This window comes from Homarus americanus, unplaced genomic scaffold, assembly GCF_018991925.1.
Source record: "Homarus americanus isolate GMGI-L3 unplaced genomic scaffold, GMGI_Hamer_2.0 scaffold11022, whole genome shotgun sequence".
Classification (NCBI taxonomy): Eukaryota; Metazoa; Arthropoda; class Malacostraca; order Decapoda; family Nephropidae; genus Homarus; species Homarus americanus.
Genome location: NW_024737068.1, coordinates 15,794,656 through 15,810,846, shown reverse-complemented (window position 1 = coordinate 15,810,846; position 16,191 = coordinate 15,794,656). Strand labels below are relative to the sequence as shown.

The window sequence follows — 16,191 nt, the reverse complement described above, 5'->3', positions numbered from 1 at the left end:
TGACTGTTGCTGCGTAGGTTCTTGCAATGATGGCTGGTGTAGAGGTTCCTGCAATAAGAATAGGTAATGAGGAATGAGCTTGTGAAATTTCTTTGATGACCAGTTATGCATATGAATTTAACTAACTCAAATAGAACATCATTGAGTGACTTTTTAACAATTATAACTGCAGGCAATTATAAACAGGTGAATATAATGTTGAAATTGAAGTGTTGACTTATTATGATAGAGGAGGAGCTGTATCGGGTGTCAGAGAGAGACAAATCTTCTCAGTGAAAACTACCCCAAATAATTATATACAATACCATATACAGTACAGCTCCTCCCCGACTTACGACGGGGTTAGGGACCCAAATCCAGGTTGACAGTCGGAATGATTGTAAGTCGGAAATGCAAAAAATAATACATACAAAATCTAAAATGAAATACAGTACAGTAAAAGTAATCAATAATGAAGAATGGATACAGTGTTACTGTGCACTTACCTTTAATGTAGTCAGCTGAATGCACACGGGGCCCCAATAAATTTCTATTTACAGGTATACATGGAGACTATATTAATTGGATGAAGCAGAGGAGGAGACAGGGCTGGGTGGGTCATCAATGTCGCTTTCTTCAGACAGGTTTATGTACAGGGGAAACTTGCTGGTTGAAGGTATTGGATCATCTTTAGGGAGTGAAGAGGCAGCAATGGGGGACTTCTTAAAATAGATGTCCAATTTAGACTACACAGTTTGCTTTTTCTTTTCATTATAAATTTCCCTGTAGCAAGCAAGTGCATCTTGGACCATTCTGTCAACTTTGGCAAAACGCTCAACATTTCGATCCATTCCATCAAACATTTGCATCCCCTTATTAATTGTAGCAAATGCCTCTGCCATTTGTTTCACTGAAAATATTTGGGGGGTGCAGGTTCTTCTACATTTCGACTCTCTTCTTCCTCTGCATTTTTCTGTGCTTCCAGTTCGATAAGATCCTCGTTACTTAGCGCTTCTGCTACACTTTCAACCAACTGTTCAACATCATTATCAATTTCTAACTGAAGCTGTTTACCCAACTTCACAATCTTGTTACTAATCTCAGAAATAACTTCATTTTCATTAAATCCTCTGAAACTGTTCACATATCTTTTCAGTATTTTATTCCATATTCCATTCATGCACTGTTCTGTAACCTCATCCCATGCTGCAATAATGTTCTTTATACATGTCAGAATGTTGTACTCCTTCCAAAACTCTGAGCGTTTTCTCACCTTCAGTAGCAGCAACAGCCCGAGCGAAGGTCGTACGTAAATAATTAGTTTTAAAAGCTGCAATAGTACCTTGTTCCATGGGTTGCATGACAGAGGTAGTTTTAGGTGGAATGTAGACTACCTTAACAGCAGGTTGCATGTCGTCCAGGTGTGGTGGGTGTCCCGGAGCATTATCCAAAATTAGCAAAATTTTTAATGCAATCCCTTGTTGCAGACAATACTACTTAGCTAAAGGAATGAAACAATTCATGAACCAATCCTCAAACAGTACTAGGGTCATCCAGGCTTTCTTGTTACTGCGATAAAACACTGGCAGTGTTTGCTTGCTGACATGTTTAAAAGCCCTGGGGTTCTCTGAATGATAGATCATGAAGGGCTTTAGCTTGAAACCAGCAACATTCCCCCCCAACAGAAGTGTAATGCCTTGAATCCTGGCATTGTTTTCGCCTCTTTGTGGATGTATGTCTGTTCAGGCATACGCTTCCATAATAAGCCAGTTTCAACCACATTGAATATTTGCTCAGGCAAATAATTTCCTTCCACGATCACATGATCTAGCTCCTCCTTAAAGCTTCGGCAGCAACAACATCATCACTAGCTGCCTCTCCACTCACCGTAACATTATGTAAACTGTAGCAGTTCTTAAATCTGTTAAACCACCCATGACTTGCTGTTAAGGTTTGCTTGCACTCATCTCCTGCCTGCTCTTTCAGGCTTTCGAAAAGGCTTCTTGCCTTAGCCTGTAAGGTTAGAAGGCTTAAGGGTACAAGCTTCTGCATCTGGTCTTCCATCCATATCACAAGTAATTTTTCCATCTCGTGAATGGGACCTTGTCTTTTCTTCGTTATTATAGTTCCATTTATAGGTGCTGATCCTTTCACTACATCACGAATACCTTCCTTGTCCTTTAGAATAGTGGATATGGTCGACTGCGAAAACCCTAGGTCGCGTGAAATTGTTGCTACAGTTTTTACATTTTCATGCTGCATTATTATCTTCATTTTCGTCTCAAAAGTAATTGACTGTCTCCTTTTCTTCTGAGCACCACCAGCACTCTCACTTGTACGCTTTCCAGTCATTCTAAAGTCAATTAAATACGAAAATAATGTCAGTACACAGCACGATCAGTTGCGGATACAACGACAGCCAAACACCAACTAAGCGCTCCACGCGGTGACCCCAGCCATGCAACGACGCTCTCGTACGGGATGGAAACGTTTCGGTATAGAAAATATGCGTCATTTGAAAAAAATTTTGGTTCCAACTGCGCGGTCGTATGTGCGGATTGTCGTTAAGGACTGAGCAGGTGGTCATCGTGGGGTAGGTCGTAAGTCGGGGAGGAGCTGTAGTATGAGATTACTGTACTGTATCTGGATAAGGATACAGTATAATTCAACTGTATTAATATAGATTGTACTGTATTCATGATCTATAGTAATCAGAGACGTGACCGATCGCCCAAGCGGCTAACAAGTCAATCAGTGGCGAAGAGGATAAAAGTAAAAGTAAAAGTTGAGTGACCTGCAGAGATTCAGTCCAAAGTGACATTAGGGCAACCACAATTTGAGTTCATGAGGATATTATGCCAGGAAATAATCATGGTTATTGTATCTTATATTTCACTTTGGAACATCTTCAACCTCTGGTGTGAGTGACATAATTTAGTCTAGAATTATTTAATATGCCAATCTTTCTATATATTACAATCAAATACCTGTAAAATAAGAACAATTATTCCAAATAGAAACTACACTAACCTGAACACCATTATCCACTACCTGGTCAGTGTTAATGACGTTACTGAAAATTCTCTCCCAGTCAGCCTCTGATGTGGAGGAAGAGGTGACAGTCTTGGACCTTTTCTCTGCAGGTTGAGACACATCCTTTGTGGACTTTCTCTTCGCCGATGTTGACTTTTTTGAAGAGTTAAGTGTGGTGGGGACCTTCTTAGCCTTATCTTTGTTCAAATTACCAAACTTTGACTGAGACTGTGAGTTATCAGTAGTACACAAAGGCTTCTTCTTAGTTATAGTGCCAGGGTTAACAAGACCTCTATCACTCTTCTCATGTAACCTTGAAGAAGTTTTATCACTGTTAAGAGAATTATCTCCAACATCATCTCCGTGGCCTCCTTTATCTGAGTCACAATGGATGCCATCATCCGCTGCTTCAACTTTAATAGGACTTATTTTCGAGGATGTTTCTACAGGTTTGGAGGGTTTCTGTGTAGCAATTTTGGGAGGCGAAACTTTTTTCTGCATCAGTGGTCCAAGTCCGAACTTCTTCGGAGGGGGTTCCTGCTCACTGGTGGTGCGACCCTAAAGAACAGTTAAGAATATATATATTATACTGTACGTACTTCAATATGACGTAAAATATACACGACTTAATCCCCTACAATACTTGCTACAGCAGAATCTCTGGACAAATAAATCCTAACCAGGCACCTACAACTTCCTTAAACATAATGAATATTATTTGTAAAAACTTTTAAGAGAAGAACTACATTAAAGTGTGAAGGACTTACCTCACTACTGGCTACATAGGCTGAAGGTTCACATACCTGAGAAATTTCTCTCTTGATTGCCTTGGGTTTGACCAATGACTGGGATGTTTGTACACTATTTTGGCCAAAGTTTGGTTTCAACGGTGTGGTTTTATTCATAAATGACAGAGTGGTTGATGCTGGTGTTCTGTGAGAAGTTATAATACTTTTACCATTTAGTGATTCAGTGCTGGTACTGTGAACAACAGCAGCTGGCTTAGTTGAAGAAGATGGAGCCTTGTTCACAGAGACTGGCTTAAAAGCAGAAAATAATGAGGGTTTAAAGGTAGATTGGGTCTGTCCAGTTGATGAAGGGATGGTCTTGGAGGAGGATGGTGTCATACTGTTGCTTTTGTTCTGAATTACACCAATTTTAACTTGTTTAGCACGCGGGACACCAAACACAGGAACTTTCTTAACCGGAGCAGAAGAAAATGTAGGCACCTGTCTTGTTGGGATGTTATCACTGTCTGGTGTTGCCTTTGTCTCACTGGTGCTCTCTTCTGTCTGCCGGTGTAAATGTGACATTGGTCGTGTGTCTTCGTGCATACTCGCTTGTTGGAAAATGGAAGGAGGTCTTTTAGTAATACTTGCAGCTGCCACAAATTGGGGAGACACATCTGGCTTACTCGCTCTCTGTAAGAATGAGTTAACGAAGTCCCTAGCTGGAGGGACATTATCACGCGACGAACACTCGCCAACATGCTTGACACTTGCTCTCTGGAAAGGTCTGTCAATAAGCTTAGCTCTCTCCCATGCATTTAAATGACCTTTCTCTTTCTGTTGATTGGCTCCCTCTAATCTTCCAAGCTGATTGGAAGATTCAAGCTGGGAGTGTTCTCTGTCCATCTTGAAAGCTTACCTTGATATTACCAACAATTAGCTACCTGAAATAATAACACTATATTAACCTTACATTATGATGCATAAAACTACAGGTATGGATAATTACTGTATATATACAATGTGTTGGACAAAAGTTACCTGGAGAGTTCAGGTTTGGCTAGGATCAGGTTTAGGTTTGGTTAAGTTAGGCTAGGCTAGGTTTAGGTTAAGAGAAGATTAGATTAAGTTAGGTTTGGATTAGGTTAGGATTAGATTAAGTTAGGGTAGGTATAGTTAAGGGTGGTTAATCTTCAGGTGATATATGCTTTCGAGGGGGGGGGGCGAATCTTCAGGTGAACCTAACTGAATAATTAACTCAGATGGTTGGTTGATTGATTGATTGGCTGGGTGATTGCTTGACTGATTTATTAACTGACTGAATGATTACTTGATTGACTGAATGACTGACTGTTAGAAGTTAAAGGATAAAACCGATAATAAAACGTAAGAACAGAATGAATGAAGATCACATGTTTGTCCATATTTCATCTTATTTTTACGTACCTGCGGGGAAATGGCATAAATAGGAAACACATAGAAGAAAAAATAATATATCAAGAGAATTAAGAGAGAATAAATAACAATAAATCAAATAATGAGAATATAATTTTAACCATTAGACGGGCCTCTCAAATATATAACAGTATATTAATGTGCTTACAAAGCTCAAAATACTATAATATCTACCATTTATCCTCTAAATATATATAATACATTATAGTTAATTTATAGCTTAATTACAACGCCTGGATTTATTTGAGGATATTAAATTTCCTTCACCCAACTTTCTATCGCCTAACACCTACCTGGCCTTATATTCCTATTTCCCTCTCTATTATCCTAAAAATAGCATCATCCTAATAGAAAGTGTAATTACGGCCATAATCATCGATAAATGGGAAGAACAAATTACTTTACCTCACTTGGTAGTCTCAACTCCCTTCCCTCCAAGTCACTCAAGTTCAAAATTGCACAAAATGAATTCATAAAACTATATGATCCTGTATTATTTATCTGTATAATTTGTTTATAATATCAGGGTTTTTTTTGTATTTTCATTCATTTTGGTAGTTATTAATTAACTTTATAAATATAAAATTTTCAAAAAGGTTTTAATGTAATTTTGGCGGGATTTGTAAACAGCTAAAATAATTTAGGAGGAATATTTGTTTAACTCCATTATAATCCAATTAATTATTCCTCCAGCATCCATTTCCGGATAAAAACTACATATATCATAACAACCATTCTTCTGACCTATCCTAAAGCTGCCAGAGATCTTTCTGTAGTAATTCGTAGTTCCCGCAACACAAGGTTGTATGATGGGTTCCTGTTGGCCTAGCACAGAATATGCAAATTGTTTAGATATACTTGTCCGTGTAACTTTAATATAATGTATAAATACACAATGCATTGAACCGATATATACAGTATACAATACTGTTAATATACTGTATATCATTGGAAAAGGTGTAGCAGTTAAAAGTGAAGTCTAGGTAAAAATGAAGTGTTTTCCCAACACATCGTCCGGCAGTGGCACCCCCGACAGAGTGCTCCAAGACCCCGTGGTGAGCGGACCTGGGAAGTGGCGAGTGATAGTAGCATTATATTCCACTTTCATGCGTTTGGTGTGAAAATGCAGTGGAACTGAAATACAGTTAATTTAGTTTTTAAATTTTAATTTACTGGTAAGCATAAGTCCATCAGTTTTTTTATTAGTGAAAGTTAAATAGTAAATTCGATGATGTGCATAATAAACCTGGTAGAGGTGTGGTTATATTAGTGAGGCATTCTCTTGTGTATCGTGTAGCCAATGTAAATTTCTTTAATGATCATTTGTATGATAAAGCAGTATGGTGCGAGATCATTATGAAAAGGAAAAATATACTAATTGGTGCAGTGCTAGGGCTCCTATTACAAGTCGTGAGAAGAATCTTTTATTGAATTTCCTCACCAAGTTGTTTCCTTTCCTCGTAGATGTAATGTTAAATCTCCGTGTTTTGCTCTACTAAGATACGATTCCTGTTGTAAATATGTCTTCTCGTGGAGGTTTAAACAATCCAAACGTATTCTGCTCCTTATGTGGGAGCTTTGTTGTGCATAAGCAACGACAAGAAATAATCGCATTCGTGAAAAATGCATATTTTGCCTACTTTGGAGTTAAAATAGGTGATATAGATAAACCATGGGCACTACATGAAGTATGTTGCACGTGTGTTGATGGTTTAAGACTGTGGAAATATGGTAAGAAAAAAGTTAGCAAGTACTGGGCATGCACCAGCTCCTGAATGTACCTGAACCTGCTCCAGTGTTGGTCTAGTCTGGTCTTGAAAGAGCTCACACTCGGTGCCGTCACAACACTTTCTGGTAGATTGTTCCAAGAGTTTACAACTCACTCCGAAAATGTTTGCCCTCACAGTTTTCTGGACTTGCGGCTTCTTCAATCTTGAGCTGTGACCCCTTGTGGGGAGAGCGTCCGCCAGCTCCAAGTAAGGACACTCAACTGAGTAGTGCCCCCTGAGATGCTTATACACCTCAACTAGGTCACCCCTTGCCCGTCTGTAGTATAAGCTAGGCAAGTTCAGGCGCTCCAATCTCTCACGGTAGCTGAAGTGCCGAAGTGCAGGCACCAGTCTGCTGGCCCTCCTTTGAGCATTTTCAACCAACTGACAGTCCCTAGCATATCTCGGGGACCAGACGGGGTGACAGTACTCCAGATGCCCTCAACTTGGCTGTTGTTAAGTCCATCCAGGTCACCAGTATCAGGAAACGTGCAATATGCCTTGGAGGCGGCTGTCCTGGAGACCCAACCTGAATCAAGGAAACAAGCTGAAAATCTCTGCCATACACATTGGGTGCAACGCCTAGATGCCCTAGAAACCTTTGTGGAGTTACATCCCTCGGTGGTGGCCAGTGTGGAGGGTGGTCCTGGCAGCTGGTCTACAGTCTCACTGACTGATGCCCAGGCCCTGCTGCTCGTCATCACCAGAACAGACTTTATTGTGTCCTTGGTGATCACCAACAATGCATTTGGCTACCTGAAAGGTGTGACCACTAGCCTTCAAGTACAGGCCAAGGACATAGTTGAGGCCAGCAGTAAAATCAACTGTGAAAGCAGCACTACAAGATGTCCAAAACAACATGGATGATCACTTTCCTGAATGGTTTTGTCAGGCAGAAGAACTGTGTGAGGCTGTAGGTGTCACACCTTCCATGCCCAGACTCTGTCAACACCAACAACACCAAGACAACACATCAGCTGATGGACCTGGCTCTTCAAAAATACAATCTCTGGTTACTGCACAAAAGAGAGTTGTACGGACAATGACCTAATTGAAAAAAAACAGATCACACAAACGAAAAATTTGCTATATTTAAATTTTTAAAATTCGAGGATATTAACACTTACACTGCTGTGCCCTCTTTGTTTACAAATCTATCAATCACTTGCTTGACAATAATTACTTCCAGTTCCAGAATAATCAGAGATACAACATAAGGCACCCAGAGCTACTAAGACCACCCCCCATGTGCTCCTCTCAGTCCCAGACCCCCATAAAATATCACGGTGTGAAGGTGTGGAACAACTTACCCCCACCCATCCAAGCAAAAACTACACTACCTTCCTTTAAATCATCTCTTAAAAATATATCTATTGTCGAAGTGTTAATACTACTTGTAACACTTACTATATTTACAGTACCTGCTTTTATTGTACCATCAAAACCGTTTTATCGGAAATTATCATGTAAATAAATAAGTAATTACCATTGCAATAAACATAATTGCCAACTAGACATAATCCTGAAAGCTCTGTCCTCTTCAACCTTATTACTGTACAACCCAGGTTGTACTGCTCCCCCATTATACTTATGTTTTTAAATTCCACTCTAATTTATTTATATATATATATATATATATATATATATATATATATATATATATATATATATATATATATATATATATATATATATATATATATATATATATAAATAATAATAAATAAATAAATATTGAAGTGATAACCGTAGTAACATTGTGAGATGTACTTATTACCACCATGCTATGTGTCCTATTCCAGATACTAAATGTTACACAATACTTCCTTGAGATAAATGTATAGTATATATTAGGTGCCCCAAAGAGAGCTCAGGTTCTCAACTGGCTCAGCCATGTTAATATTATTATTATCCACTCTGTATCTGTGTTTTTCTGGCTAAATAAACTTTCAATTCAATTCAATGGACCAGCTGAATACTACAGGAGAACGGTGGCCAGTCCACTACTAGCAGAGCTGGAGATGAGGTTCACCCCGCCTGCACCAGAAGGCCTTGCAGAGACTCCGTGTCATCCCATCCATCTTGGTAACCCTGACACCAACAGAAGAATACAAGAGCTGGTTGACTTCTACCGGGAGGACCTTGCAGTATCAAGAGGTGAGAGCAGTTATATTTTTTCTATCAGACCAGTAAATAATCCTCCACTCACTCACGCAGCTGTACCATAAACCACTTAGTGTCATGTTCTATCATTCTTCACACCATAACTTCCTTTCCTCTTCACTCTCATCAACCATCTCTTGTGTTTTGTTATGACAAATCTACAATAAGACAAAAGATTTATTAGAGAAAGTCAAGGAGAAATAAAATAACCACTTCTAACAATTTTGTTTATCAGTAATGCAAACATTGACAAAATCCAATTCTCAGTAGTCAGCAACACTGAATTCAGCCAGTTCAAAAAACAAAAGATGTATCTTGTTGAGAAAATATACTTCAATAAATTTATGTTGTTAATGCAATGAGAAAAACATGAAGATTTCAGTCACATATACTGTATATTGGCTGTACAGACGTAAAGTTACAAGATGTTGACATGCAGTGAAACTCGCAAGAGAACATTAAAGCGTCTTAGTTCACGTCATATAATACAATCTTGTCACGGTGAACATATATGTATGTGAATGTTGTTATCTTACATATTGTGGTGATGTATTGACTTATGGACCATATTTGAGGAAAATGGTTAAAACAGTAGAGTACAATTAAGTAACGAGAGACATGCTTATGGTTTGTATGGGGCGGGGTATTGCGAGACCCCAACTTAACCATTAGTTATAAGACTGTGTAGGTCTGGGTTTCAATACAGTTTATGCCTCTTAGGACTTAGCCCCATTTGGCTAACTCCCAAATACTGTATACAAACACTAAGTAACAAGACTGGTGAGCGAGTCGAGGAAACAAACAATATTCATGTCATGATCTTATTTTTTTACATGAATTTCTAGCAAACATATTTTAATCATTTCACTGCATTTTTTCCTTTCCATTTTTTCTTGACAATCTCATCAAGTTTACCAATATTCTGATGATTGAATGGTGTTTGAAGGAGATATGCAAGAAAATTGTGCACAGTCTGTTCACTCCAACACTGCAACTGAGGTCTAGTGTCAGTTTGTAACAAGGAAGCGGATTGGTTGACAGATGGACATGCAAAGAGTCACTACGGTTCTTCAGTATTTAATCTATCATGTTAATATTCTGATATTTTAAGGAATAATAACTTTTTAGTGTTGATCTCTGATAATTTCCGCATTTGAAGGAGCAAAAATTAACACAGGAATTGCTCTGGTAACATAAATATCTTGAAGAGAACAAGAAAGAGATTACAAAATTTCAGTGACATCCTCTACTGCACTGTGTGATGTCACACAGCAAGGAGAAGTTTACGTCTTGGAACTTGTTCATCATGTTCATGTTCTCTTGATGTTATTTAGGTTACCAGAACATTTACTATGTTAATTTTTGCTTCCCCAAGCACAGAAATTTTCACAGATCAACACAGAAAAGTTATTATCCCTTAAATTATCAAAATATTAATACAATAGATTAAATACTGAAGAACTGTAGTGACTCTTCGCGTGTCCATTCACCAACCAATCAGCTGCCGTATTACAAACTGACCCTAGACCCCAGGTGCATGGTTGGAGTGAACAGACTACTGTATAGTATTTATACATCAAAATGGCCTGCCTGCAGTACTCCTCAGAAGGGAGGCAGAAGAAGTTTGTCTGACTGTCAGAGAATTGTATTACAAGGGTACAGTAATGGAAGCTGAAGAGACAGAGGTATAATGTTACAAATAGTTTACACAATTTGACAAATACAAGTACAGCAAGTCTTAGGATTTCTGTAACTTCAGCATATGAGAATTAAAATCGGTAAAGATCTTACCAGCAAATACCAAGACCTAAAATTTGCATTGTGAAATTGTTTAAAATACAAATTTCCTTTTAAATTTCACCATTATTCTAAATCACTACAAACTTCATCACTAAAAAGAAAAAAATGCTTGCTGATATATTATGGTACACTGTCATTGTTCATTTAATCAACATCACTGATCATGAACTTGAAAAATTTTCTTTAACATCACCAAACATGAAATAAACTTGCAGATACACATATGGTTATAGCAACAACAGTGCACCTTTTATGCAACATCATCAACAACGTTTTACAGCCAGGCTTTCTTCAGCTAAAAAACAAAGGTCACAGAGATTACAACTCCAAATTTGCCATCATGTACTGTGTTGAACTGATGGTGTTGACTCCCAGTGCCTCCTGCCTCAGTTACTATAACTACATGCAAAGTGAGGAACAGTTTTATGTCTTATGGTGTCACTGGTAACTTCAAACTAAATATTTAGGTAGGAAACATGACACTTTGCTCTGACAACCAAATTATAGTAAATACTGAAACTTTGTCTCTAGTGATAAACAGTTTCTTTATGTCAACGAATAAACAGTTTTATCTTACCGGTAACTTATAATATTCTACACATTGCAGTATTGACTGGACCAATGCCCAAACAACCAAGACAGTCAAACCTCAACAACATTAATATTTGAATCAGTAAAATACTGTTTACTTCTGTCAAATAAGTTACATCATAGGCAGGTATAGCCCTACAGCACTGAGCTATAAGGCGAGAGAACTTGATTCTTTTAGACTTTCAAACGTTCTGTCTATTAACAAGATGTTCTAAATACAATTTTATTGTGCATTACATTACTTCCTGAATTACTAAAATGTCATTTCATTCCAATAAGGTTTTCCTAACAATAAAAACATTATTGTATATGACCAGACATTATATATATACTGTTTGTGTGTTAAACACTGTATTTGTGTATTTGTGTTAAACACTATGTGACCAGACATATTATATATATATACTGTATGTGTGTGTTTATGTCAAACCCTGCTTATACATGGGTACTGTATGTGTGCTTGTTACACTTAAAAATACAACTTTACACAAAATTAAATAGTTAACAACAAAGCCTTTCTACAATCATCACAGCATATATATACACAGCCATTATATATATATATATATATATAGAAATAAATACTATTTGTTACAAAAAAAATCTTACAGCACAACCTATACCAAAGTTAAGTGAAAATATATGCAAATGAAAAAATGCTGAGTACAAGAGCAGTCAATCAGTACTCCTCACATATATTCTCGATATACAATAAACTCTTAAATTTCCACATCAGAGTAAAAAAAATATTACACATCATGTAATAATAATAATAATCAGATAAAACAGTATACCTGTGGAAGCAAAACATCTTGATAAACTGAGGAAGAGAATAACACAAATGAGAGAGGTATTGCAGTAATTATCTATATATAACGGTAACTGCAGTAATTACACTCGCTCTTAAAATAATTCAAGTGGAATATTTGGCAATACAATATAATGCTTTACTATATCACTATACTATATATACAGTACAGCAGCTCTCGCACACCATTAATTATTTAACAAATGCATCGCTATAGTGTATACTGTATACAACCAACATGTTTATGGAGTATAGTGTACGATGGTTAGTTAGTTCATAGTTGTCATCTACACCCGCACGTTCTCCGAGGTCAATGTGTTCTCCTATACCCACACAGTCTTCCTATACCCACATATGTCCTCCTAGGTTCACACATCCTCCTACACAAGCAACTTTCTCTCTACAATCTGAAGTCATAAAACTGTACTTCCAGTAATAGTTTAGATAAGATAAAAACAAAAGATTCCTAGTCACAGTACAGTAAAGGGTATTCCATTCAAACCCACTCAGAAAACAGAATGGTACAGTACTTCTATAATGTTAAAATAAACCTCTGTACATCATACTACAGTCATTACAAATAACTATAAATAAACTATTAATAATTAACAACTACTCCCTCTTCTCGCTGTGTCATTGACTGTGCTTCGCTTGTTGTTCGGTGTCGCTAATCTCGCTCGACTCCAGGGAACTGTCCTTATTATCACAGTGTTCCTGTTTTTCGTTCGTTCTCTTGGATTCTTCGCTGTGGGTGTTACCGACGGTCGAATCTTTGTATGTGCTGCTCGGCGAGGCAGAAGTTGAGGAGCCCGTCAGCTTACTTTCAACTATGGTAGTCTTAAGAGCGTGCTGTATGAGCTTGGCAGACTCGAGTTGCTCCTCCTTGGCCATCATCTCGGTGACATCCTCGAACAACTTGGGGGACACGCCCATTCCTTCGTCCAGCATGAGGTGCAAAACGTGCAGGACGTGGTCCACCTCAACGGCTCCATCCTTGTCGAAGTCCATCTTGGTCAACACGTCACTAATCATGGAGACCTTGGACGTGTCGGGGGCGTGGTAAATGTAGGACAAGTGACGAGTTAACTCCTCCAGGTTCACTAAGTCGGCCCTGTGGTATAGGAAGGTAGTTGTCAAGCTTCACACTTGAATAGTACAACTAAACAGTAAAACATTTATTTAATGGACTATATGGAAAGGAAAGTCCATTATAATGAAGGTCCATTAAATGTGAAACCTCCATCTAATGAACTGTATAGAGATAGAAGTCATGGATCCATTAAATGTGAAAACCCTCCATGTAATGGATTATACGGTGATATGGAGGTTTCTCAGTAGTGTTAAAGAATTAAATACTTAAAACAACCAAAATGTTGACACAAATAAGCTCTGAAATATATTAGAAATGGAAAAGTGAAATTGTGTGGGTAGTGTGATGTAATAAACTTTATGTAACAAATTTTATGAAACATATTTTATGTAACAAATTACTATTTTATTGTCCCTTTAATTCTTTATGTTTATTTACTTATTCTTTCTCGTTATACTCGTGAGAGGTGGAGCGAGTGAGGGAGGTAGTGAGAGGTAATTGTTTATGTACGAGGAGAGGAGAGAACACAGCTAACAGCTGGTTTGTGGTCAGGTTACACCAAGAGGAGAAGCTAGGGGTTGATAGCTGAGGACTAAGATACAATACTTTACAGAGGGGAAATGTAGGATAGTTATTATATATAAGACTCACCGTATTACTGCACAATACCAAAACAATTATAACACAACAATCTTTCTCAAGAATGAATTAGGACTCTTATTAACGGTTACTGTGTTTATTGAATACTTTATATTAGGGTTTAACAGTTACACTTCAAAACAATAAACCTCTGCTCCTAGCAAGTTAAACGGGGACCACGTATCTCTCAACACATGGGACCTTAAGGATTTACCAAATAGAATACACCCAAATACCTGCCATGTCGCCACCACAGACAACCCACACCTCCCTACACAAAATTCCAACACAGACTCCGCTTTTCAAACTGCGTCAGCCCACAAGGGACGCCTCAACTTTCACGACGTCACACCTCATATCATTGGTCGAAGACAGGCCTAAGGCCTTCATACTATAGTGTTGGCTCGAAATTAGCAGGAACTTTCAGGTGGCGAGAAACTAATGACATTGTTACAGTGATACAAGGACATACCAGATTAACTCTAATGTGTTTTAAATAACTCAAAATATAATAGGGTGTGTGTGTGACTCTACCTTCACTATCCTTAAAACACACAATGGACAAAACAAAGCAGCCATAAGACAGTATATACTCATTCAGTGTGGCAACAGTTTAAACACTAGAATCTATGCCTAATGATTAGATTATGTTGGTGCTTATTAGAACCATGAAACCCATTTAACTAGTACAGTGAAACCTCTATTTAATGGACTATATAGAGATGAAAGTCCATTATATCGAGGGTCCATTAGATGTGAAAACCTCCATCTAATAGATTATGTAGACAGAAAAGTCCATTATATGGCTGTTTCACTGTTAACTGCATTATACAATGGGTCAATAAGTTGTGTGCGTGTGATCATCCCCGATAGAATATGATCGTTTCTTGAACCAGACCTACTCCAGTGATGGGAGACCAGTAAGCATCCTGTGGTACAATACCTCTTGATTTAGGGGAGGGCCTTGTACTGTAGTGTCAATGGGAGGAACATAACAGAACATAATCGACAACGGGATAAACAAATGAATGACATGAGAAAGAAAGACACACACACACACACACACACACACACACACACACACACACACACAACAACTTCCTCACTTGTCTTGTGCTTTAGCTTCTCCAGCATCCACAATCTTCTGCCTGTACTCCTTCTCCTTGCCCAGACTGTCTAACACGGGCTCCAGTCTGTTGATCATCTTGTTGACGCGGATGAAGAGGCGTTTGGCGGCTTTACTCTCCCGTAATTCCTTCTTGTTCATGTCTGCTTCGATCAAGGCCTGAAAATATATACGCATCAGGTGTCTGGTTTGATAAAATTCCTAAAATAAAAACTTTACAATGGAACTTTTTAATTATTTTCTCCAACCACTAGAGATAAAATTCATAATAAAATTCCTTACAACGGAACTTTTAAAATATTTCTTCAACTAATATATAAGAAAAGACTGCCTAGGAGGTAACTGAACGTAGAAGCAACATGAAATATATAATACATCTATCCTATTTAAAATCAATATATTTTTTCCACCCAATATTTGGTATACAATATTATCTACAGCTCCCAAGATGCAAAACAATCCTCCATCATCACACTATCATCCTGTTTCCCATCAAACCTCTCCTGCATTCTCTCTCAAATTTAAACAGGTATATACAGTACAGTATATTATAGTACAGTATAGTACAGTACAGTACAGTTCAGTACAGTAAGACATAGTACTAGTACAGTAGAGTAAAATACAGTTCAGTACAGTTAAGTACAGTACAGTACAGTAAGATATAGTACTAGTACAGTAGAGTACAGTACTAGTACAGTTCAGTACAGTAAAGTACAGTACAGGAAAGTACAGTAAAGTAAAGTACAGTACAGTACAGTAAAGTACAGTACAGTAAAGTAAAGTACAGTACAGTAAAGTAAAGTACAGTGGAGTAGAGTACAGTACTCTATCATACTACAACTATTGTCTGTGTATTTATAGATACTCATAAGTCCTGTTATACATCACTAAACACACACAATTCTCCATTCAACTAAACCCCACATCTCGGCCTCACTTTATTGAACACGACAATGAGTGGTTACATTCACCTTCAATCCTTTCACGAAGGTCAAGAATGCTGAAACTCA

At 37.8% G+C, this 16,191-nt stretch overlaps 2 protein-coding genes across 4 annotated transcripts in view; one reads left to right on the top strand and one right to left on the bottom strand.

The window, feature by feature from the left end:
* The window catches only part of LOC121873015, a 34,259-nt gene extending 22,229 nt beyond the window's left edge, over positions 1-12,030 (top strand). For both annotated transcript variants that reach the window (XM_042376272.1, XM_042376271.1), the window contains exons 5-6: positions 8,949-9,121; positions 11,535-12,030. In XM_042376272.1, the coding sequence (XP_042232206.1) occupies positions 8,949-9,121; positions 11,535-11,596 (235 nt within the window). In that variant the 3' untranslated portion in view covers positions 11,597-12,030. The remainder of the gene's footprint in view (positions 1-8,948; positions 9,122-11,534) is intronic.
* Positions 9,341-16,191, bottom strand: part of LOC121873014 (mitochondrial proton/calcium exchanger protein-like) — a 29,322-nt gene continuing 22,471 nt past the window's right edge. For both annotated transcript variants that reach the window (XM_042376268.1, XM_042376270.1), the window contains exons 11-12: positions 15,162-15,340; positions 9,341-13,437 (exon numbers count right to left, since the gene is read on the bottom strand). In XM_042376268.1, coding sequence (XP_042232202.1) covers positions 12,960-13,437; positions 15,162-15,340 — 657 coding nt within the window. In that variant the 3' untranslated portion in view covers positions 9,341-12,959. The remainder of the gene's footprint in view (positions 13,438-15,161; positions 15,341-16,191) is intronic.